General features: G+C 51.7%; 1 protein-coding gene across 1 annotated transcript; it reads left to right on the top strand.

Annotated features, from left to right (window-relative positions):
• The first annotated feature begins 1,367 nt into the window (after positions 1–1,367).
• Positions 1,368–23,867, top strand: GGT5 (gamma-glutamyltransferase 5). Its single transcript, XM_021687912.1, is given in 13 exon segments — positions 1,368–1,553; positions 16,290–16,420; positions 17,276–17,371; positions 17,860–18,055; positions 18,650–18,807; positions 19,342–19,488; positions 20,352–20,488; positions 20,875–21,065; positions 21,421–21,527; positions 21,599–21,621; positions 21,623–21,802; positions 21,969–22,079; positions 23,434–23,867. Coding segments are annotated over 13 exon segments (1,797 nt in total). The 5' UTR covers positions 1,368–1,380; the 3' UTR covers positions 23,581–23,867.
• The last annotated feature ends 581 nt before the right edge of the window (positions 23,868–24,448 follow it).

Below are 24,448 nucleotides of genomic sequence, written 5' to 3'. Positions count from 1 at the left end.
TACCAGGAGCTGTCGAGAGGCCTGGGGGGGGGCAATGCTCAGCTGGGAAGGAAGCCAGAGAAGGGGGGGTGTGTGGGTGGGAGTCCTGCCTGTGGACCCTGCACCCTGTGCTCCTGCTAAGCCTGGTCAAGAGGGGCCTCAAGGGTCCCGCTCCCCCAGCTGCCTCCCTGTTGGGTACCCTGAGGCCTGGGCAGGGGAGGATCCAGGCTAGTGTCCCCAGGAGAGGAAGCACAGCCAGCACAGAAGGACACAGGGAAGCAGACACGCAGCCAGGGAAGCGCCGAGATGCTTCCCTGGGAGGGGAGGGCAGCCTCATTCTCAGGAGGCCCATGGTGGGCCATTTAGACAGCGGGCCCCAGGGGTGGATGGTCTGGTGGGCAGTGGGTGCCAAGGGCCAGATGCAGGCCCTGTTTGCTTTCCTCACACAGATGTCTTGTAGTCCTGGGCGTTTGATGCAGATTGGGAAGCTGAGCCCCGTCCTGGTCACTCCTGTTTCCTGGCTAGGCTGCGGCTGAGCTGGGACTCGAACCCGGGTCCTGAGTGACATTGCCTTGGGTCCCTCCTCCCTCTGTCTCTGGCCCCCTTCAGCCCCAGTGCTGGGCCCCAGACATCCTCAGTGTCCTCTGGCTCTGGGGATGCTGAGGCAAGCTGTTGCTGGCGGGAACCGCACCAAGAAGGCAGGAGCCAGGGCGTCACTGCGGTCCCCTTGTCCCTCGGAGACAGATCCAGGGGAGGGGACTGGGCAGGCCTGAGCCCTGCTGTCCCGGCTTTGCTGGGAACTGGAGAACAGCCGTGGGGGCTCTGGGCAGCCCGTACCCTGGCTCCCTCGGGGGCAGGAGGTGCCAAGTCCTCAAGCACGTGGGTTGGGATAGCCCTGGGCAGGAGGGGTGTCTGGACCATCAAGACAAGGCTGTGGGAATGAGGGAGTTAACAGCAGTTGCTTCTCCTCTCTGGAAGGAAAACTCCCCATAAACGCCCTGCTCCCTGGCCTCCTGCCAGGGCCAAGAACAGGGGCTGAACACTGAAAGTTCAGGCGCGCGGCCAGCCCTGCTTCTGTAGCAGGAGCTTAGGTAGGGCAGCAACCCCGCCGCTGGCTGCCAGTCCATATACCCACCTGGCCTCCGGGGCGCCGCCCTTCGTCTGTAAGCCCGTCTGTCCCTCCGTCTGCAATCCCGTGTCTGTCCAGCTGGCTCTCTGACCATCCTTCTCTCACTGTCCTATGTCTAGCTGTCTAGACTGTCAATCCGTTTGTCTGTCTCTGGACTCCATCTGTTTGTTCACCTGCCCAGTCACCTGCGAATCCGTCTGCACATCTTCTTGTGCGTTCATCCACGCATCTGTCTGTCCACCTGCCTTCTCTCCACTCTGAGCCTCCGAGCCATGGCCCAAGGCCGCAGGACCATAGTCAGCATGGTGCTGCTGGGGTTGGGGCTGGCCTTGGCCATTATCGTGCCCGCTGTGGTCCTCTCCCGCCGGCACACCGGCTGCGGCCCCCAGGCCTTTGCCCATGCTGCGGTCGCCGCTGACTCCAAGGTCTGCTCGGACATTGGACGGTGAGTAAGAGGTGGGTGGGAGCTGGGTGGCTCTCGGTGGCTGGCCCCTCCTGGAGACTTTGTGACTGGTGGTGAGAGTGTGGAGAAGGTGTGTGTGTGTGTGTGTGTGTGTGTGCGTGCGTGTACTCATTGTGGGGGCCACACGGGTTTGGATTCCAGCAAGGACGTAGCCCCAGGACCCTTGCACAGAGCAGGAGGCAGATGTGTGCCCAGGACAGAAGGGGGGTTGGGGTATTGACGGAGATGGTGTGTGAGTCTCTTCCTAGCTCTAGGGCTCAGGAGGCCTGGAGAGGGCACTGCCACAGCGTCACTGGTCTGGCCCAGGCTGACCCTGGTGACTGGTGCTGGCCCTTCAGAGAAGCCACAGCCATTCTCCAAGGCTGGGGTTGTTCCCCAGAAGCATGGGCAAGTCCTGGCCTGTCAGTGTGCACTCAGTGCTGCCCAGGGCCAGTCTCTCATCCTGGCCCAGGCCCTGGGAAACCTGCCCTTGCCAGCACCATGTCCCCCACTGCCTCCCCTTCTGATGTCAGGGCCTGGGGCCCAGCCAGTGACTGTTGGATGTTTGCGGCCCGGGCAAGGTGGGTGTTAGAGAGGGGCCCCAGCTGGTGTTTTCCAACCCTTTTCCAGGAAGCCCAGCCCATGGAAGCCTTCCGCTGCCCACCGGGGCAGAACATAGCAGGACACCCCTCCTGGCCCTTGGCCACCAGCCCGGGCCAACGAGAAGCTCGAGCAATCATCCCCCTCCCTGCGGGCTGGGTCTGTTTCCTGGAATAATTGCCTCATGGATCATTGTCAGGATCAAAAGTGCTTTGTAAACCCAGGGGACAGTCCCGGAGCAAGGGGGAGCGTGGCCAAGTCCTGGCCCAGGTGGTGTCCCATGTCACCTTTGTGCTGGCTTCCCCATTCCTGCATGCTTTATCTTTCTGTTTCAATCATTCGCCTTCTCCTTCTTTCCTTCCTCCCTTTGTCTGTCTGTCCATCTGTCTCTCCTGACCTGGTCCTCTTTCCCCTCCCTCAGTGCTCCTTCTAGGATGAGGGTGGCAGCTCAGGCGGCATGGTCTCCCCAGGGGCCTTCCAGGTGACGGCAGGGGAGTGGGCCCCCCTGCCCCCTGCTCTGGACAGCGTGCAGAGGTCCCGAGCCCACCGGAACCTATAGCTGTAAAGATGCAACCAGGGCCCGGGGCTTCAGGCCCCAGAGACCACTGACGGGGCGTGGCCCCCAGCAGTGGGAGCCACTGACACATTTCTCTGCGGGGGAGGGGTCTCTGTGGCATGTCCTGCTGTGCGTGTGAGGGTCGGGCTGGGGGTCTCTGCTCGGAGCCCATGATGCCCCCTGCAATTCTCCTTGGTGAGGAGAGAGGATGTGGTTTCTCCCCGTGTTTTGTGTATTTGTCAAACAGCGCTCTCCACTTCCTGTTCTTGTTTTAAGAAGCCTGGAGTGGGAGGGAGCCTGGAGCTGGCCCCAGCTGCTGTGGAACATGGGACAAGAGACCCTGGCTGGGCTGGGGGCCTCCTGGCCAAGGTCCATCCCCTTGAGGGCTCCTGGCCATGCTGTTGTGGGGTCTGAAAGGAGCTGCCGGTCTGAAGCCCACTCTCCTTCCCCTTGCTGTTCCCAGCTTCCCCACCACCATCTCCTCTCTCCAGCAGGGCCTCCCAGACCCAATCTCCTCCTACCCGACCAGCACCAGGTTTACTCCTTTGGGGCTGGGCCTTCTGCTGCAGCCAGAGCTCCTGGGGGAGGGTTCTTTTCTTTTTTTTTTTTTTTTAAGGTTTTATTTATTTGAGAGAGCGAGCGAGAGAGAGAGAACACAAGCAGGGTGATGGGCAGAGGGAGAAGCAGACTCCCCGCTGAGCAGGGAGCCTGATGCGGGACTCGATCCTGGGACCCCGGGATCATGACCTGAGCCGAAGGCGGGTGCCTAACCGACTGAGCCACCCAGGCAGTCCTGGGGGAAGGTTCTTAAGGTTGGCATGATGAGGACCCAGTCCCATGAGTAATGGATAAATAGACACACGGTGATGGTGAGGTCCCTTCCCTTCTAGTCTGTCATCTTCCAGCACTATGTCCCAGCGTGTTAGGCTTGTGTGCAAACTGGGTGTTCTGAGGCTCTGAGTAAGTGCTTGTCTTCTAGGCAGACTGTGAGCTTCAGGGTCGTGGTGTCTTTTAGGTCTGTGACCTGTGTCTGCTATGAGCACTCAGAAATACCTGCCCTCCCATAGGATCCTCAGTGTGACGGTTCACTGCTTTTCCCAGAATCCAGTGGGATTCATTGCTGCACTTGATTTATAAGGAAATGAGGCCTGCCCAGAAGGGAGCTCTCTGGTGTCACAGAGCGAGCAGGCCCAGCTGGGACTGTCCTTCTGTGCTGCCTCTGCAGGGGTAGAAACAGTCCTGAGCTGCTGGAGGGGTGGGGTCCTCCCAGAGCCCTCCATCGCCTGTCCTATATCCCAGTGCCTGCCCAGCCCCTAGCAGGCCTATAAAGGCCAGAGTTTTACTCGTAAAGGGAGGAGCTGTAGAAGAGGATGGGGAAGGGGGGGCGCCTGGGTGGCTCAGTCAGTTAAGCGTCTGCCCTCGGCTCAGGTCATGATCCCAGGGTCCTGGGATCCAGCCCCGCATCGCGCTCCCGGCTCCCTGGGAAGCCTGCTTCTCCCTCTGCCCCTCCCCCTGCTTGTGCTTGCTCTCTATTTCTCTCTCTCTGTGACAAATAAATGGGTGAAATCTTTTAAAAAATTTTTTTAAATCAAAATTAAAAAAAAAAAGAAGAAGAGGATGGTGGGGTGCAGAGTGCTCACCTTCTAGAGCGCTGAAGTCTGGGCTGGTACTGGACTGTAGAGGTGAGGATGGGGATGGGCCCCTGAGAGCTGGGTCTTATCAGCTGCTCCAGCCCCATCCAGCAGTCTGTGGGCCACGCTCTTGGTGCAGAGGAAAGCAGGGACTCTGGCAAGTGGTTGCAACCTTCGAGCCTCAGTTTCCCCACCTGTGAAATGGGACTCAGCCAGTGCTTCCTTCATGGGGGTAGGGGGCACCTGAACCTCGCCTGGTCCGTAGGACGTGCTCCCTTGATGGCAGCAGTCTGACCACCAACTGTTACAGTGGCTTGGACTGGATGTGAGGAGCCAGAGTTAGGGCCCAGAGTCAGAGCGGGGGACCCTACTATGGGGAGGGCTCATAGGGGTGTGACCCCACCCCTTCCTTCAGTCCCAGCTCCCATGACTCTAGTGGCTCTCCAGACTCCTGGCCAGCTCACCAGGAGATTACTGCATTTCCTCCCCTCCGGGGCTGTGCACCTGGACGCGGTGCACCCGCACGTGGGAGTGTGCATACCTGGATGGCTGTGTGACGTGACGGTGATAGCAGACTCTCAGCTCCTTGGGGACAGACATGTTAGAAATGCACAACCGTTCTGCACGGCAGCTCTCTGCTGGCCAGGCCTGCTCCCACTCACAGCTGAAAAGACCCAGGTTTGGGGTTCTGGGCTGGCTCAGTCTGTAGAACATGTGACTCTTGATCTCGGGGTCGTGAGTTTGAGCCTCATGTTGTAGAGTTTACTTAAAAAAAAACAAAACAGGGATGCCTGGATGGCTCAGTCGGTTGAACGTCTGCCTTTGGCTCAAGTCATGATCCCAGGGTCCTGGGATCGAGTTCCGCATTGGGCTCCCTGCTCAGCAGGAAGCCTGCTTCTCCCTCTGCCTGCCGCTCCCCCGCTTGTGCTCTCTCTCTCTCTTGCTCTAATAAATAAATAAAATCTTCAGGGGCGCCTGGGTGGCTCAGATGGTTAAGCGTCTGCCTTCGGCTCAGGTCATGATCCCAGGGTCCTGGGATCGAGTCCCACATCAGGCTCCCTGCTCCTTGGGAGCCTGCTTCTCCCTCTGCCTCTCTCTCTCTCTGTCTCTCATGAATAAATAAATAAAATCTTTAAAAAAAAAAATCTTTAAAAACAAAACAAAACAAGGGCGCCTGGGTGGCTCAGTTGGTTGGGCGACTGCCTTCGGCTCAGGTCATGATCCTGGAGTCCCTGGATCGAGTCCCGCATCGGGCTTCCTGCTCGGCAGGGAGTCTGCTTCTCCCTCTGACCCTCCCCCTCTCATGTGCTTGCTCTCTCTCATTCTCTCTCTCTCAAATTTAAAAAAAAAAAAAATCTTTAAAAAAAAAATAAAAACAAAACAAAACAAAATAAAAAAACCCCAAAAACCAGGCTCAGGGAGGTTGAATCACATGCCCCGTATCATGCAGCTGGAATGCAAGGATGGTTTAACATATTTTAGAAGACAGAAAAATTATTTGATTGTCTTGATAATGCCGAAAATGCATTTGATGTAAAACCTGATAGGAAAGTGGGCAAAAGATTTTGACAGAAACTTCATGAAAGAGGATATTCAAATGGCCAGGAATCACAACTCCTCAGCATTGGGCATGGGTTTGTTGATTGTCTGTCTCAGCCACCACAAAGGCAAGGACTCTGACCATCTGGTCACCACTGTGCCCCCAGGACAATGTCTGCCTTGCAGACAGTAGGTGCTGCATTCCTATTTGATGAAGGATCCTGCAGGTAGAGAAGCGTGTATGCACCTCACGCATCCACAATGCCCACTGACTTGTACTTCATACACACGTCCACAGGCATGATGGTCCTGGCTCAGGACTACCTGGGCTGGAGTTCCTACTCACCAGCTGCGTGATACAGGGCACGAGATTCAACCTCCCTGAGCCTGGGTCTTTCTTTTTTCTTTTCTTTTTTAAATAAACTCTATACCCAACATGGGGTTCAAACTCATGACCCTGAGATCAAGAATCACATGCTTAGCTGCATTTCACACATTTTTTTGCTGTTGTTTTGGCTATTTCCCCCCAAATGCTTATATTTTTATGTTTTCAAAGATTTATTTATTTATTTTAGAGAGAGAGAGCGAGAGCTGGAGGCGCCGAGGAGGGAGAGAGAATCTCAAGCAGGCTCAACACTGAGCACAGAGCCTGATGCGGGGCTCTATCCCAAGACCCTGAGATCATGACCTGAGCCAAAATCAAGCATCAGACGCTTAACCCACTGTGCCACCCAGGCGCCCCTGTTTTTATTTGGAAAAAGTTTTAAACCCACAGAAAAATGGAAAGAATGCTCATTTACACTTCACTTAGGTTTACCAATTGTTAATATTTCACCTCATTTTCTTTTTCTCTCTCCATATATTATGTATCTACAGTTTTTAAAAGTTGCATTAATCATGGCACTTTATCCCTAAATACTTAAGTATATATCTACTAAGATCATTCTCCTATATAACATTGATACCATTATCACACTGAAGAAATTTGACCTTGATATAATAGTAGTATTTGATACCTCATCCAATTCAGATTTTCCCAATTGATTCAATAATTCTGTCATCTATCTATCTACCCATCTATCTATCTTCTATTATCTCTTTAGATCCAGTATCCAATCAGTGATTGTCATGTTTTTTTAGTCTTCTTTAATCTAGAACTATCTCCTACTTCTTAAAAAAAACCACAAACTGGGGCGCCTGGGTGGCTCAGTCGGTTAAGCGACTGCCTTCGGCTCAGGTCATGATCCTGGAGTCCCGGGATCGAGTCCCGCATCGGGCTCCCTGCTCGGCGGGGAGTCTGCTCCTCCCTCTGACCCTCCTCCCTCTCATGCTCTCTGTCTCTCATTGTCTCTCTCGCAAATAAATAAAATCTTAAAAAAAAAAAAAAAAAATTAAAAAAAACCACAAACTGATCTTCTATGACATTAAGTTTTTAAAGATTGATTGATTGATTTAGAGAGCATGTGGGTGGGGGGAGGAGCAGAGGGAGAGGATAGAGATAATCTCAAGTGGACTCCCGGTTGAGCATCGAGCCTGATGTGGGGCTCAATCCCAGGACCCTGAGATCATGACCTGAGCCGAAATCAAGAGTGGGCTGCCTAACCAACTGAGGCAGCCAGGCGCCCCTATAACATTAACGTTTTTAAAGAAGCCTGTCCAGCTGAATCACAGCCTTGCTTCACAATCCTGGTTTGTCTGATTATTTCCTCATTATCAGATTCTGGTTCAACATGAAGGCTCTTTCATCATTGGTGATGCTGAGTTGGATCACTTCATGAAGGTGATACCTTCCAGATCTCTCCTTTGTAAGGGATATCATTTTCCTTATTAAATTAGTAACATATGGTTTGATACATTGAGACCAGGTGAATATCCTTTTTTCAAACAACACTTGACCCCATGTTTTAGCATCTATTCTGATCCTTGTCTGAATAAATAAATTTGTGTTTGCAAAAAGGTGATTTCTAAACCTGTCATTTCTTCAACATTCAGTAGTTTGCATTCTTCTGTAGAAAAAAGAACCCCTGCTCCCAAACCTAGATGTTCTTGAATATCACTATTGACTCAAGGATTGTTTTGATTCAATATGTTATAATCCATCCCTGTTCTTCTTTCTGATGCCCAAATCGTCACAAATTTGACCAATGGGAGCCTCTGTAAGCCAGCAACTATATTCTTTTACCGCAAATCCATTAGTCTTAGAAAATTTTCTTGACTTCCAGCCCAGAATGTTCCAGGATCTACTTGTATATTCCCTCAGCCAGATCTGAAATCAGGAATCAGTAGACTATGGTATTTCAGAAATCAAGATCTGAGGGCTAGGGGTGTTCATTGAGACAGGGAAACCATTGCTTCTACATTGTGTCCGTGCATAGAACCAGAAGAAATGTACAAATATCATGAGTCTGTACCGAGACCTCCAGTTGAGATCCACGACCATAGGCTTCTTTCCATTTCCTCGGTCTGATACTGTGTGTCTCTTCTGCCATGGTCAAAGGAATTCCCATCAATGTTAATATATTTACGTACTCGTTCTATCTCCAGTAATCACAAAATAGTTTCAAAATTACTTCAACAAGACCACTATGAACAACAAATCTACTAAGTAAAATTTGAGATGCCTTTGCAGGTTGTTTTTGTTGTTGTTGTTGTTTTGTTGTCCTTAGGTTATATCCCACAAAGGATGTATGGTGAAGTTAAATTATTTTTCCTCTGTGGTTATCAGTTCAATATACCATTAGCTTAATTTTTTTTTCAGTTTGTATTCAGTTTTAGGGTTTCCTTTTTGTTTTAATTTTACTTTTGAATATAAGTCAAAACTATGTAAAAAGATATCCTCAAAGATCTCATTCACATCACCTTCATCCTGTTCCTGTTCAGTCTTTTAGAGGGAATGATTTTCATTTGTCTCTGATTTATTTTTTTTCTGTGTTTTTTTTTAATTTACGTATCTTTCTTTTCATTTCCTTTTTTGCTCTTCTTTTTGCTATTATTTCTGTATTTCTATTTGCAAAACAAGCAAATATATCACTTATTTTCTCTTTTTGGCATAGCTTTTGATATCAAGAAAAGTTTGTATTTTTGCTCTAATGGTTATTATATTTCTGTTGATATCTTTATTGTATGTTATATATTATATGTAATTACAATATCAGATATATAAATATGGTACTTTTAGTTCTTCTACTTTTTTTGGATATTCTTTATTTGCTCTTCTGATGGTTAAACTAGGCTATGGTGCCCAGTCATTTGGTCAAATACTAGTCTAGAATTTGCTCTGAGGGTATTTTGTAGATGTGATTAACATTTCATTCAGTTGACTTTAAGTAAAACATTACCCCCAAATGTTGGGTGGTCCACATCCAATCAATTGAAGGACTGAAATGCAAATCGGGTTTCCCAGAGAAGGAATTCTGCCTCAAATCTGTGACATAAAAATCCCATCTGAGGGGTGCCTGGGTGGCTCAGTTGGTTAAGCATCTGCCTCTGGCTTAGGTCATGATCCCGGGGCCCTGGGATTGAGGCCTGCATTGGACTCTCTGCTCAGCGGGGAGTGTGCTTCTCCCTCTCCCCCTTCCCCCACCCATGCTTTCTCTCTCTCTCTGAAATAAATAAAACAAAATCTTTAAAAAGAAATCCTGTCTGAGTTTCCATCCTCCTGGCCTGCCCTACAGATTTTGAACTTGCCAGCCTCTGTAATAACATGAACCAATTCTTTAAAATAAAAATCTCTCTTTCTACATCTATCCCATTGGACTGATAGACTTCCCTACTATGAGTAATACTGAAACCACCTAGAAACTTCTTATTTCCCCTGTTCCTCCTCTTTCCCAAGATAGGATCTGAAGGGATATGGGATATCTTTTTACTCTCAGTTAATACCTATCAGTCAGTCAATAACCTTATTCTACTTCTCACATAGCCTCTCCCTTCTCACTCCTACCCTCCTTTTTTTATCCACACAACAGGCCTTACCACCCATAATAGCTTTAGCTGTTTCTACTGTTTTTTTCAGTTAATTTTCTCTCTTTCCACCAAATGAGTTTTCTGTCCACACAATCATTAAAAGGAAAATTTTCACTGGTTCATTTAACACAACCAAACATCCGGTTTCGTGCACAATAACAGAGGCACATTTACTTTTATCAATACTGGGGGCCTGTAAACCAGAGTATTTTTTTTAACCTGTCGTTTGACTGGCCCATAAGTAAAAGACAACAGTCATGTCCTCAAAACCATATCCCCACTCCATTTTTTATGGTTGTACTGTGCCTTCATTTTCAGAGCAATAGACATTACATTGCTGTCCTGTTTCCATAATAACTATCATTTTTAGTCTTAGATCTAGAGTAAATATATATTTAATTCCTACTCCCACTCATGTCAGTCTTTCCCATTATTTTGGTTGTCTGAAGTTTGTTTTCTATTAGATTCCTCAGGGAGTTTTCATGGGGAAAATATTCACTGAGTTCTTGCATGTTTATAACAGTTTGTGGCCTTTGTAGGTGATGATCAGTTTAGCTGGATATAAAATCTTTGGTTCACATTTTCTTTCCTTGAACGTGTTGATTATAACACTTCATCATTCCTGGCACAAAGCATTGGTGTTGAAAAGTCTGATGACAATTTGATTTTCTTTCTCTTATAAGTGAGTTAATATTTTTCTCTAGATACCCAAATAATTATTGTTATTAAAGTCCAATAGGTTTGTTAGAATATGCCTCAGTGTTGGCTATTTAATTGATTTTTCCATGCAGTGGAGTGCCCTTTTCAATACAGAGTAAGTTTTGTGTTTTGTTTTGTTTTTTTCTTTTTAAATGAAGAAAGTTATCTTGAATTATAGTGTTTATTATTTTCTTTGTCCCAGAGATTTGGCTTTCCACTTTGGGGCTCCTACTAAGTTTATGTTTGATCTTCTTGCCTATCTTTTATATTTTAAAATCTCTTTTCCATTTCTTTTTGATTAAAAAAATTTCCCCCTTCTCATCTTCTCTTTCTTTTTAAGGAAACTCTGTAGGTGTTTGCTCTGTGTTTATCTTTGTTTAGCCTTCATTTCTGAGAGTTTTTTCTTTTATGTTTTATTTTTTCCTGAGTCATATAATTTTAGTTTTTTTTTCTATAATTGTGTTTTTTAAGTCATCTTTTCCAATCTCTTCATTTGCAGTTTTTCTAATTCTGATGTATGCTGCCCCTTCATTGCTTCTATAATCCTTTTAATTTATTTTGGCACATTTTGAAATATTAAGTTGCTATTTATATCTGCTTTGTAGGCTTGTCTTTCTGGTATGCCTCCATAGGTCATTATTCTGCTCCTTATATCTTTTTTCCTTATAACATCTCTGTAGGGGGTGTGACTTCAATATGTTTTATTGTTCATGTTCAAGCAAGATGAATTTTCCTATACTTTTAGGCTGGAAGGCAGGTCAAAATAGTTTTATCACTTTGTGGCTCTTGAATTCCTTCTGCTGTTTTCACAAAATGGACATATATATCTGGTCTCTTACTTTCTGATAATTGTTTTCTCTTTCTTTTGCCTCTGTGGTTCCAGTCCTGTTCAATTTGCTTCTACTACAGGAGCTTCTCATCAGGGCAGGTCTCTCTCCCCTGGAGGAGAACATTGGTTTATTCATTTTGAGAATTCTCAGGATCCAGAACTCTTTAGCACCATGCCTTCCCTTGTCCACCTTTCACTCACCCATAAGCTGGAGACTACCAAACCCAATCTGTAACACTCATCTGAGTGAAGATTCTCAGATTGATTGGCCCTCCAGACTTTCCTATGACCTTGTGGCGAATGTGGGAATTCTTCAGACCCATTGCCTCCCTTCCCCGTCCTCCCACACCATTGCTGATTACCCCACACATTCTGATGTTTGGTATTTTCATTGCACTTGGTTCAAAACACTTTCTAATCTCCATTGTAATGTCTTCTTTGTCCCATGGGCTATGTATCAGTGTTTTTCTTGATTTCCAAATACATGAGGATTTCCTTTTATTTTCATTTTTTAAAATTTAAATTCAATTAATTAACATATAGTGTATTATTAATTTCAGAGGTAGAGGTCAGTGATTCATCAGTCTTAGATAATACCCAGTGCTCATTATATCACATGCCTTCCTTAATGTTCATGACCCAGTTACCCCATCCCCTCACCCCCTTGGCCTCCAGCAACCCTCAGTTTGTTTCCTATGATTAAGAGTCTCTCATAGTTTGTCTCCCTCTCTGATTTTGTCTTGTTTTTCCCTCCCTTCCCCCATGATCCTCTGTTTTGTTTCTTAAATTCCACATGAGTGAGATCATATGATAATTGTCTTTCTCTGATGGACTTATTTCACTTAGCATAATACCCTCTAGTTCCATCCACGTCGTTGCAAATGGCAAGATTTCATTTTTTTGATGGCTGAGTAGTATTCTATTGTGTGTGTGTGTGTGTGTGTGTGTGTATACCACATCTTCTTTATCCGTTCATCTGTCAATGGACATCTGGGCTCTTTCCATAGTTTGGCTATTGTGGACACTGCTACTATAAACATTGGGGGGCACCTACCCCTTCAGATCCCTACATTTGTATCTTTGGGGTAAATACCCAGTAGAGCAATTGCTAGATCATATGGTAGCTCTATTTTCAACTGTTTGAGGCATCTCCATACTGTTTTCCGGGGTGGTTGTACAAGCTTGCATGCCCACCAAGAGTGTAAGAGTCTACATGGGGATTTTCTTTCCTTTTCTTTTTTTTAAGATTTTCTTTATTTATTTGAAAGAGAGAGAGAGATAGCAAGAGAGAAGCACAAGCAGGGAGGAGAGGGAGAAGCAGGCTCCCCGCTGAGGAGAGAGCCCCATGTGGGGTTCAATCCCAGGACCCTAAGATCATGACCCGAGCCGAAGGCAGCCGCTTAACTGACTGAGCCACCCAGGCGCCCCTACATGGGGGTTTTCTAAGTCATTTATATTATTTCAGTTTTCTGACATTTGATGATCTGTTTATATAAATATTCTATGTGTTCTTGAACATGTATTCAACTGCTTGACTGTTGAGTACTGCATTCTGTACATGTCAATTCATTCAGCTTATTATAGTGGTGGCATTCAAATCTTCTATAGCCTCACTGATTTTTTTTCCTGCTTGTTCTATAAGTTTCTGGGAGAAGTATGTTAAAGTCTCCTACCATGTATATTTGTCTACTTCTTCTTTTCATTCTGCCAAGTTTTGCTTTATATGTTTTTAAACTGTTTGTGTACACACATCCAGATTTTTATATCTTCCTGTTGAATTGAGCTTTTTATAATATTAATGTGTTCCTGTTGTCTCTAATAATGTTTTTCTTCTTAAAGTCTACTTTGTCTGAAATTAATATAGTTATACATGTTGGTTAGCGCTCACATGATATATATATATATATATATATATATATATATATATATATTTGTCATTTTATCCCTGTGTCTCTTAATATATTTTCTATATGTTCTATACTTTTTTCCCCGCTCTGTACTTAAATTTCAATATTTTGTATTGAATTAATCTTTTTTTTTTAATTTGTGTCCAGGGAGCCTGGGTGGCTCAGTAGGTTAAGCATCTACCTTTGGCTCAGGTCATGATCTCAGGGTCCTGGGATCGAGCCCCGCATCCGGCTCCCTGTTCAGGAGGGAGTGCGCTTCTCCCTCTGCCTCTGTCGCTCCTCCCCGCTCATGCTCTTGCTCTCTTTCTCATACTCTCACTCAAATAAATAAATAAAAATCTCTTAAAAATTTTTGTGTCCAATCTGTTGTTAATGCACTGTTAGCTTTGAGCTCCTAATTCCATGTTTTATCATTGCCATTTCTCTGGGGAAATCCTTAATCTTGTCTTTTATATCCTTAAATGTAGTTATTTAAAGTCTGTGGTCTGACAGTTTCATAATCTGGAGGTCCTATGGGTCTCTTTCTTCTATTGTTTGTGCTTTCTCTTGGGCTTTGTTTATGTTGTATTACTGCCTTGTTTGCTCGGTTATTTTATTTATTTATTTTTGAAGATTTTATTTATTTATTTGACAGAGAGAGACACAGCGAGAGAGGGAACACAAGCAGGGAGAGTGGGAGAGAGAGAAGCAGGCTTCCCGCCGAGCAGGGAGCCCGATGAGGGGCTCGATCCCAGGACCCTGGGACCATGACCTCAGCCGAAGGCAGATGCTTAACGACTGAGCCACCCGGGCGCCCCTGGCTCGGTTATTTTAAAGTTAACCTTTGGAAAGTGTGCTGAAAATTGTTAAAAATAATTGTTAGAAATAATCTGAGGCCCAGGATACCAGCATTCTGGAACTAATTTAATCCCATTTGATTGAAAGTGATGATTTGAAGCTGGGCCACTGGGCTTGTTAGGGCTGGCTTATTTCTCTTTTTACTCCCAGAGTGAGGACCCATTGCCAAGGGCGGTTCACCAGCATGGCCCGGCCCCAGCCACATAAGGATGTCAAAAGCACTACGTGGCCTCTCGGCCACTTCTTTCAGGACTGGCAAACATCTTGAGGGGGAAAGCACCTCCAAATGCCAGGTTCCTCCGTCTCTAGGCCTGCATTTCTTCCCTGCTTGTGGTGCCTTTAAGTGGATATTTTCTCTTTATCTGGCTCGTCTAGAGGTCTGTGGGAAATCTGACCTGAATGATTTCATTTCCCATTACAGGGATGTCTGATTTACATTTTGCCAGATAATTTTGTTAAAACGGAAGGGGTAAGGCAGATGTGGGGGACCAAGTAGGAGACCGTTGCAATAACCCAGTGAGAGACGCTGGTGGCTTGGATCTGGGGATGAAAGAAAGTGACCAACCAAGAGTGACTCCAACGTTCATGGCCTGAGCAAAAAGGTGAATGGTTGTGTCCTTTTCTAAGGTAGTGAAGGTAGGAAGGGAGCCATTTTGGGGGGCAGAGTTGGGAAGGAAGTGCAGTTTAGGTCATGTTAAGAGTGAAATGCCTCAAATAAAAACTTAAAGAAACAAACAAACCCAAGCCAATCCAAAAAAAAAAGAAATGCCTCTTAGACGCCCAGAGGAGTCATCTTGTGAATGGCTGGGGATGTGTCTGGAGTTTAGGCGAGAGGCCTGAGCTGGAGATAAAACTTGGGGGTCATCAGTGTGGAGGTTGCATTTTAAGCTCTGAGCCTAGATCAGCTCATCTGGGAGAAGATATAGGTGTAAAAGGATGGAGGACTGAGCGCGAGGCCCCCAACAGCATGAGGCCAGGGAGGTAGGGGGAAACGAGAGCACGGTGGGTGGTGGTGGTGGGAGCATGTCTTCTGGAAGCAGAGTGCAGAGAGCACTTCCAGAGGCAGGGAACAATGGGTCAGACGAGATGAGGCTTTTGTGATGGGAATTTTTTTTTTAAATTATTTTCCAGTTTGTCTTTTGTTTTTGTTTGTGGTGTTTTAATCTTATGAAGCATCTGTGTTTCTCTCTGTCTGGATGTGACCGTCTTTGTTGTGTCATGCTGCTGGCTTCCGCCCGTTTCCTTGTTCCAACATTGCATGTATCCACGCTGTAGCCATGTGTGCCCACGGGTGGGCCCAGAGCAGGGGCATGTGGCTCAGGGGAGGCTGTGAGCCCAGGGTGGAGTGGTCAGGCTGAGGTGCCCGAGCCGAGGGAGGCCCTGTGGGGTCAGAGGTCTTATGGGGTGCGGGAGGGCCACCAGTTCCACTCCCTCTTTGGGCCTTGGTTTCCCCTTCTGTAACTGGTTTAAATGCTTGCTTCCTTGAAGTGCTGGGGAGGATTCCTGAGTGTGCAGGAAGAGGCAGCTCCCCCGTGAACTGGGCAGGGCTGTGCCCTGGGAACAGGGTCATTTCCTCAACACAGACCAGTCTGACTAGCACCTTGGAGCTAAAAGGCCCACCCCTTGGTGCCCACAGACAAGTGGGAGACTGAGACCAGAGAATATTCCTCCAGACGCTGGGGCCCCAGGAGCGGCTGGAGAACTCATTAGCCCAAGCCCCTGGTGGCAGAGCAAGATCCTGGGGTCACCTGAAAAAGTCCAGTTTTAAAAGGGTTGGGACCTGTTGTAGCCCCACTGGGATGTGGATTGGGGGCTGCCTAGGCTGGGCTCCTGGACTGCTGGGAGGGACTGGGGGTCTGGCTCAGGCAAATGAGCCAGGGCTGCTGGGAGGGGCTAGGGAATCATGGCGGCAAAAGCCCAGCACAGACTGAGAAGTACCTTCTATAAGGCAAGGGGCAGTGTAAATGGTATTACAATTTGCAATCTGTAGAGGGCTCTGGACCTGTGAGCAGCTGGACTTGAGGGGGCAGCCCAATGTGGTCTCTGACCAGAGTTCGGTGGCAGCAGGTGGTCACCCACCTGTCACCATTCCCTGGTAAATGCCAGCCAAGCAAGCCCATGTTGGGAGGCTGGGGCTGGGGAGCCAGGCCTCTTATTCTGTGCTGTGTCCCCTAGAGCCATCCTCCAGCAGCATGGCTCACCTGTGGATGCCACCATTGCGGCTCTGGTCTGCACCGGAGTCGTCAACCCTCAGAGCATGGGCCTGGGCGGAGGGGTCATCTTCACCATCTACAATGCAACCACAGGTGAGTTCATACCAGGGACCCCATGGGGAGGACGGACACGTCCACAAGCACTAAGAGTGAGGTGCTTACAAACATCTGAAGTGTTTGCCGAGCTGTCCTGTGTACCCATGGCCCTTCTTGGGTCCTCTTGGTGCCCCCCACTTCCTCTACCTTGTCTGGGCAAAGCCATCGCAACCTATCTCAAATAGAAGCATTGTCAGGGAGGAAGAAATTCTTCTGCCCTTCAAGGTCCTTCTAGCTGGACTAAGGATTAAATTGACATGAGATAAATTAACAGGACAAAATCGAATTTAATTTCCCATGTATGGGGAATCCACACAGACATGGAAATCCCAAAGACAGACAAAATGAGCTAAGGAGAAGGGGGTAGGGGTCTGGGACTTCAAAGGGAAGGAATGCAATTCACGGGAAGATAAAGAAGAGTAAACTGTTTGCGGGGCCACTGGGCAACAATGGGACACAGAGGACTTTTACCAAAGGCCTTGCAATGTCCCTCCCTGTCGCCCCTTACTAGTTCATATCCTACTGTAGTTATCTATGGTGATGGCTCTCTTCCTGGAGCAGGTCCTCTGTCTAAATTCTTTCAGGCAGCAGTAGGGGGGAGGTATAAAGCTCTTCTGGATTCTTTTGGGTCTTAATTGCTTTTAACTCAAAAATAATCTTCAAGCCAAAGTGGCCTATCTTTGGGTGGCCCACTCTTGGCCCCTACAGCACAGAGGCCAGTTCAAAGTACAAAGAGAGAAACTGAGGCCTAGAGCAGGGCCAGGGCCATATGAGGGGGGACTATGGTGTGGGGTGAGGACTGGCAGCCCCAGGAATGCCCCTGAGCACTCACATGCCCTGCCCCAACTCTAGGGAAGGTGGAAGTCATCAATGCCAGGGAGACAGTGCCTGCCAACTACATCCCGGGCCTACTGGACCAGTGTGAACGGGCCCAGCCACTGGGCACAGGTGAGGCCCTTGGAGGGGCCACCCTCTCTCATCCCACCAGGCCACTGGGGTGGATCAGAACCCTCCCCCGAAGGGGCTTTGTGGACAGGCTGTGCAGCTCTCGAATGGGGATCCCCCGGGGAGGTCCTGACCCGCCGGAGTTGGGGGAGTCTTCCTGGGACAGGGCTGAGTAGGGAGTGGTGATCCAAGCAGAGGGACCAGCCTGGCAAAGGCCTGGAAGGTTCAGTGGAGATGGGGTGTTGGGTGGGGTAGGGGGTCCCGGGGCCTGTTTGTGCTGGGCCCTGATGGAAGGCAGTGGGGAGCCACGGGGCGATGGGGGGGGGGAGGGTTGAGCAGGGAGGGACCAAGTCAGGTGTGGGCTCCAGAAAGCTCATTCTGGCTGCCATGCCAGGGGGACCAAGCGGGTGGGCGAGTGTGGGGGTGGTGGAGAACCCCTGCGGAAGGCTAGGGGGCTGAGGGCAGGGACATGACACCACTGTGCCTTGCAGGGGCCCAGTGGATTGCAGTGCCGGGGGAGCTCCGTGGCTATGCCGAGGCCCACCGCCGCCACGGCCGCCTGCCCTGGGCACGGCTCTTCTGGCCGACCGTCTCCTTGCTCCGAGGGGACTACCGCATGCCCTCCATCCTCAGTCAGTTCCTGCAGAACGACTTCCTACGGCCTTCCTTGTACAAGACATCCCTGAGGTGAGCACTTCCCCAAGGCGTCCCCGGGCCCCCGCTCAGCTCCTGGGTTCAGGCTATGGCCTGTCTGCCTGGCTCCCACCCCAGTCCCACCTCAGCCCCTCCTTGAACTGGAGTAGGGTTGACCCTGTGCAGGTGTTGGGGGCCCGAAGGCCAGGAAGGCCCGTACTTTGCTGTCTCGGTTGCCAGAACTTTGAGCAAGGTGGCAGAATAATCAGAGGGGCTCAGGCCAGAAGGGGTTTATATCCAAGTGATGGGACTCCAGGATGTGGATTTGGGCTCAGCCACCACCCTCTTGTCCCGCCCTTCTTCTCCACCCCCCAAGCCCGTGTCAGGCCACTGACCCTGTCTTCCCAGGGGTGTCCCAGGCCCGAGGAGGGAGCGTGCCCTCCCCCAGCCAGGGTGATGAGTGAGGTGAGAGGCTTCAGCCTCCCAATCTTAGAGGAACTGTCTCCCCTGATGTCTACACCAGCCCCTCAGGACCCCAGACCAGGACTGCCTCCCTGAAGGGTCCCAAGGAACCCACAAGAGCCCCTGCAGGAATGTGGCTGCCTCCCGGGGCCCCGCTCCACCCTGAGGCTGCCCCCACCTCCCCAGGCAGCTCTTTTTCAACGGCACAGAACCCCTGAGGGCTCAGGACCCATTCCCCTGGCCCGCACTGGCCGCCACCCTGGAAACCGTGGCCACGGAGGGTGCAGAGGCCTTCTACACAGGGACGCTGGGCCAGACGCTGCTGGAGGACATTGCCAATCAAGGTCAGCTGCGCTGAGGCCCCAGAGCCCCCAGCCCTGCCAGAGAAAGAGTTGGGCTCTGGGTGCTAGGGGTGAGGGCAGGCCCTTCCCCAAGCCCTGCCGGAATGTCAGCTGCTCCCAGGACTTGGGGAAGCCAGGCGTCCAGGCCTGCCCACTGCTGGCCTCAAGGACCCTGTGGTGGGGGCCCTCGAGGAGCAGAGCCCCCCATAAATTAGGGAGCTAGTGGTAGCCATAGGGGGTCACAGTGGGCTCCTGGGCCTGGAGCTGGCCACCCTCACGATCTGTCAGAGTGTGACTGACACTCTCTCACCTTCCTGTCCTCTTCCCACCAACCTGCCCGCCTCTGGCCTCTGTCCACCCATCCCTCGCCTGGCTCTAGGGTCCAGCCCGGACGGCACTGCCCGCAGACCCTCCATCACCCCTAGGGCTCTCAGAGGCTAGTTGGTGTGAGGAGCCCCAGCATGTGACCCGGGATCAGGGGCTGTCACTCTGCCTGTTTTCCCGTCCGTACATGGGGTCTCTTCTGTCTTGCCTCAGGCAGCAGGCTGACCCCGCAGGACCTGGCCTCCTTCCAGCCGGAGGTAGTGGATGCCCTGGAGATGCCCCTGGGGGACTACACCCTGTACTCACCGCCACCACCTGCAGGGGGCGCGATTCTCAGCCTCATCCTCAACGTGCTCAAAGGTAAGACTCCCGGTGCTCCCACCCAGAGTCCTGCCCCACTGGGAGCTCTGGGCCGGCTGTCGCTTTGGGCCGCCTTCCTTTTCCGGCTCAGCCCCTCCTCGGACACCAAAGATGGGGCTGTGGAAACGGGTCAAGACATTGTGTCCTAGAGCTGGCCTCTGGCGCAGTCCACGCTGGGGCTTCACTGAAGGGTCGGAGGTCGTCCACCCGGCCAATCCGGCCCCACAGGTGGGCTCGGAAGGTGGTGAGCGGCCTGGTCAGCGTGTGCATCCAAGGCTGAGGCTTGGCCTGTGGGATGGCGAGGGGGGTTCCCGGCTGTGCCCAGGGTTGGGGCTGCCTGCAGCTAGCCTGTGTCACTTCCCTGTGACTCCCGTGACAGAGTACCACAAACTTGAGGCTTAAAGCAACAGAAATCTATTTTCTCCTAGTTCTGGAGGCCAGATGTCCCAAATCAAGGTGTCAGCTGATCCATGTCTCCTCTGGGGACTCTGGGGGGCAATCTGTTCTTTGTCTCATCCAGCTCTTGGTGGCCGCGAGCGCTCCCAGGCTGCGGCTGTATCCCCGTCTCTGCCTCCTGCTCACTCACACAGCCTCGCCCTCTTCTCTGTGCGTCTGTTTTATAAGATTACATTTAATTGTGTGATTACATTTAGAACCCACCGGGATAATCCAGGATAATCTGCTCTTCTCAAGAGCCTTAACTTAATCACACATTTTGCCATATAAGGTAAAATTCACTCTTGCCATTTAAGGTAGTATTCACAGGTTCTGGGGATTAGGACATGGACACGTCTTTTCTGAGGGGGGCCAACATTCCACCCACGACACAGGGTGACCCCGACCTGCGCCCGGCCCCTCCCCAGGGTTCAACTTCTCCTCGGAGTCAGCGGCCAGGTCCGAGGGGAGTGTGAACTTGTACCATCACCTTGTGGAGACGCTCAAGTTTGCCGGGGGACAGAGGTGGCGGCTGTGGGACCCCCGCAGCCACCTGGATATCCAGGTGAGGCGGCTTGTGGCCGCTGGAGGCCCCCCTTCCCGGCCCCCGGGCTCAGCATGAAGGGAAGGTGAGGCTGTCCCTGGACCCCGAGAGTCTGACTGGGTGAGGTTGGAGGGGTGTATATGGAGTTTTAGGACAGGACAGCCTGGCAGTGGCCCAGGGCAGGGAGGGTGAGTGGGTCTGTGGACTAGAAGGGGCCCAGAAGTGGCAAGTACTACAGGGACCTTAGTGGGTGTTGGCACCATGCTTCAGAGGACCTGGAGGATGGGCCGGGTCTGGGGGTAGCCTGGGCTCGAGCGGCACACACTGGGGAGGGCCTCCCAAGGGACCCTCTTCTCTGTGGGCCCCCCCGGCCCCTCACTGACCTGCCACCTGCCCGGCCACCCCAGAACGCCTCCCAGGACCTGCTGGGAGAGGCTTTGGCCCAGCATATCCGCCAGCAGATCGACGCTCGGGGTGACCACCAGCTCAGCCACTACAGCCTGGCCAGGGCCTGGGGCCACAAGACGGGCACGTCGCATGTGTCTGTGTTGGGGGAGGACGGAAGCGCTGTGGCAGCTACCAGCACCATCAACACGCCGTATGTGCCTGCCGGGCCCCGGGCCCTGCCCCTTTGCCCCCTCAGCTGGTTTGACGAGCCCCCGGTGTCCCCTTGCTTGTGTCCATGGGGCAATACCTTGCTTTTCCCTTTGCTTCTTCCTCTCTGTCGGAGGGGCCATCCACCTCTGGCTTCTCCGGCTGGGAGGCTGCTGATGGGTGGCCCGGAGCCAGGACCTGCTTGGGCATGAGCTTTACCCAGAAGGACACCCTGATGGGGGGCACAGGTGCATCTTCGGGGGGAGTGGCGGCTCCGGCGTGCTAGCAGGCTGTCGCGAACACGAGGGGCTCGGGCACCCGTGCCGGGCCGGGAGCCCAGACTCCACCTCTGCCCGCAGCTTTGGAGCAATGCTGTACTCCCCACGCACGGGTGTCCTGCTCAACAACGAGCTTCTGGACTTATGCTGGAGGCGCCCCCCGGGCTCCAAGGTCACCCCCCAACCCGGTGAGCCTGAGGGCCCCACTGGTGAGAAGGGGGAAGGCGGGCAGCCCCTGGGCCAGCCCCAGTGTGCACAGCGGTGAATGGAGACACAGACGGAGGGGGGTTCCGGAGGGTGCTGGCTGAAAGTGAGGCCGCAGGTGACACTTGTCCGGCCTCCAGTTCCAGGTGAGCGGCCTCCATCATCCATGGTTCCCTCCATCTTGGTCAACACAGCCCAGGGGTCAAAGCTGGTGATCGGTGGGGCTGGTGGGGAGCTCATCATCTCTGCTGTGGCCCAGGTGAGTCAGGGAGCTCCTGGCTGGAACTTCCGCTCTCCCAGGGCCAGGGATGGGTTGGTGTACGGTGGCCCTGGGAGAGCGGAAGTTCCAGCCAGGAACTGGTGGGTCCACCACCCAGGGCTGGTGACCCCTCCTTCCCCTCCTGTGTTCTCCTTCTCTCCCCCAGGCCATCATAAACAAGCTGTGGCTTGGCTTTGACCTGAGAACTGCCATTGCAGCCCCTATCTTGCATGTCAACAGCAAGGGCCATGTGGAGTACGAGCCCAACTTCAGCCAGGTAAGGCCGCTGTCCCCGCCACCACCGAGACACATGCCTCAGTGCATGCTGCTCAAAGCCCCCTGTGGGATCTCAGCCCCTGAGTGTCTTAGGCTGGGCGCACTTCCCCTGCTGGGGCCATCGGCAGGTCAGAAGCTCAGTGGGGAAGGCACCAGGCCAGTCTTGTGGCCTCCAAGGCAGAAAACCGGGTGTCGTCCATGCTTCTCCCAGGCCAAGCACCTCTGCACGTTGGTCTCCGCTCTGTTCTGTTCCCTCTGGGCGCTAGTGTTCCTGGCTGTGGCCTCTCGGACTCTCTCTCATGATGATCTGTTTCCTTGTATGACTTGTGGCTTTTCTGTGTGAAGTTTAGTTGTAAGAGTATTATTCTGTGACAGTCTGCATAGCGATTTCCTTCTGAGGCGTGGGGGTCACATTAGTGCTGGTGCTTACGAACATTTCTTGCTTCCCCCCACACGAGCAGGTCCCCAGAGCTAGATTCTCTCATCCAGACTGCTGCCCAGCAGATAGTCACCTCCCGCAGAGCTCCTCTGGGCGGGCAGACACCCTTTGCTAAGGTCTAATTTAAAAGTCTGGCAGCTTTTGGGGCGCCTGGGTGTCTCAGTTAGTTAAGCATCTGCCTTCTGCTCGGGTCAGGATCCCAGGGTCCTGGGATCGAGTCCCACAACCGGCTCCCTGCTCAGCAAGGAGTCTGCTTCTCCCTCTCCATCCACCTCTCCCCTGCTTATGCTTTCTCTCTTTCTCTCTCACTTGCTCTCGCTCAAATAAATGAATAAAATCTTAAAAAAAAAAAAAGCCTGGCAGCTTTTGAAGGCTCTTAGCTTCCTGCCTGGGGTCCGTTCAGCCAGCTGGGGTTTAAGGTCCTCAAAGCTGCCTTGTCCATGGTGAGGTGCTCTTGGTGTCAAGGCTTCCTCCCATGGCGCTTAGAGCGCCGAGGACCATAGAGTGAGGAACTTTACTTCAAGGGAGTGTGTAGTCCCTGAGAACCTTGGCCTTGGGGGCTGGAGACTAAGGACTCTCGGAGTCTGAGGCGCTCCCTCCCTATATAGGGTACTCCCCGGGGTGTCCTCAGATCCAGGCCAGAAATGATCTTGCATCTCAAGCTCCCTCTGGCCTGGGTGATGTCCTCCCTGCCATGCTCCCTGGGGCCCAGCTTCTCCACTGGGACTTTTTGTGGGAGGCCACAGACTCCAGGCCCTCCAGACGAGGCTACACCCAGTGCCCTCCCATCCTCACCGCCACTGATGCCCAGTCCTGCCTTCTCAGTCGGGACTCAGATCTCTGCCCGGAGCCCCGTCCCCTGGACAGGTGGAGCTAAGCTGTCTTTACCTGTGTACTGGCCTTCTCTCCCCTCCAGGAGGTGCAGAAGGGGCTCCGGGCCAGGGGCCACAACGAGACCAAGAGTCCCTTTTTCCTGAATGTGGTCCAGGCTGTGTCCCAGGATGGGGTCTGTGTGTATGCCGCAGCAGACCCAAGGAAAGGTGGGGAGGCCTCCGGCTACTGAGGACACTGCTCCTGAGAGCTGCAATCCGGCCCACCATCAGTGTGTGCCCAGGCTGGCCTTGACTGTGGGACCAAGCACTCAGGCAGGATCTGGACCCTTTGGCGGAGGGTCGGCCTGGGGCTACAAGAGGTGGGGACAGCCTGGAAGATGGACAACTGTGGGGGCTGAGCCCTCTCCCAGAGCCCCCTGTGGCCCTGCCCTGACCCCCAAGCCTTCCCTAGGCCTGTCACCCAAGACTGTGGCCTACCCTCCCCCCAGGCTCCACTCCCCATCTGTATACCCTCTAGTCCAGGATTAAAGAGGAGGGTGGATCTCAGCCTGATTTGGGGTCTAGTTGTGGGAAGGCGCCCTTAGAAAGCACACACACGGAGTTCCTAAGTCCTCCACAACACACCAGCAGGGAGGTGCCGGGCCTCCGCAGTATGGCTGTCTGGGGCCTGCCTTTTGGTGGGAAGGCAGGGCTGTGGCCAGGGGCACCTGCCCCTGACTCTTGCCAGGCCTTAGGACCATCTCTGGATCTTGCGCTCTGTGCCAGGAAAAGGTTGGATGAAATAGGACCCCGCCCCAGTCCCCAGGCCCAACAATTGCCCATGTTCTCACGCTCAGCACTGTTGACATTTTGAGTGAAATAGTCTTGCTGGGGAGCTGTCCCGCCATTGCTGTGTGTTGAGCAGCATCCCTGGCTTCTACTTGCTAGATGTGACAGCACCTACTACCACCACCACCAGTAGCCAAATCATCCCGAGTTGAGAACGGCTCTCCCGGACCCATTAGCCCCCAGTTGCTGAGACGGCTTTGCCAGTTGCTGGGGGGACTGCCCTCCCTGAGGGTGCCTCGCTGGACTGGCCTGGGGGTCCTGCCCCACACT

The sequence above is a fragment of the Neomonachus schauinslandi genome, chromosome 14 (genome assembly GCF_002201575.2).
Source record: "Neomonachus schauinslandi chromosome 14, ASM220157v2, whole genome shotgun sequence".
Lineage (NCBI taxonomy): Eukaryota > Metazoa > Chordata > Mammalia > Carnivora > Phocidae > Neomonachus > Neomonachus schauinslandi.
This window is presented reverse-complemented; position numbering and strand designations above follow the sequence as displayed.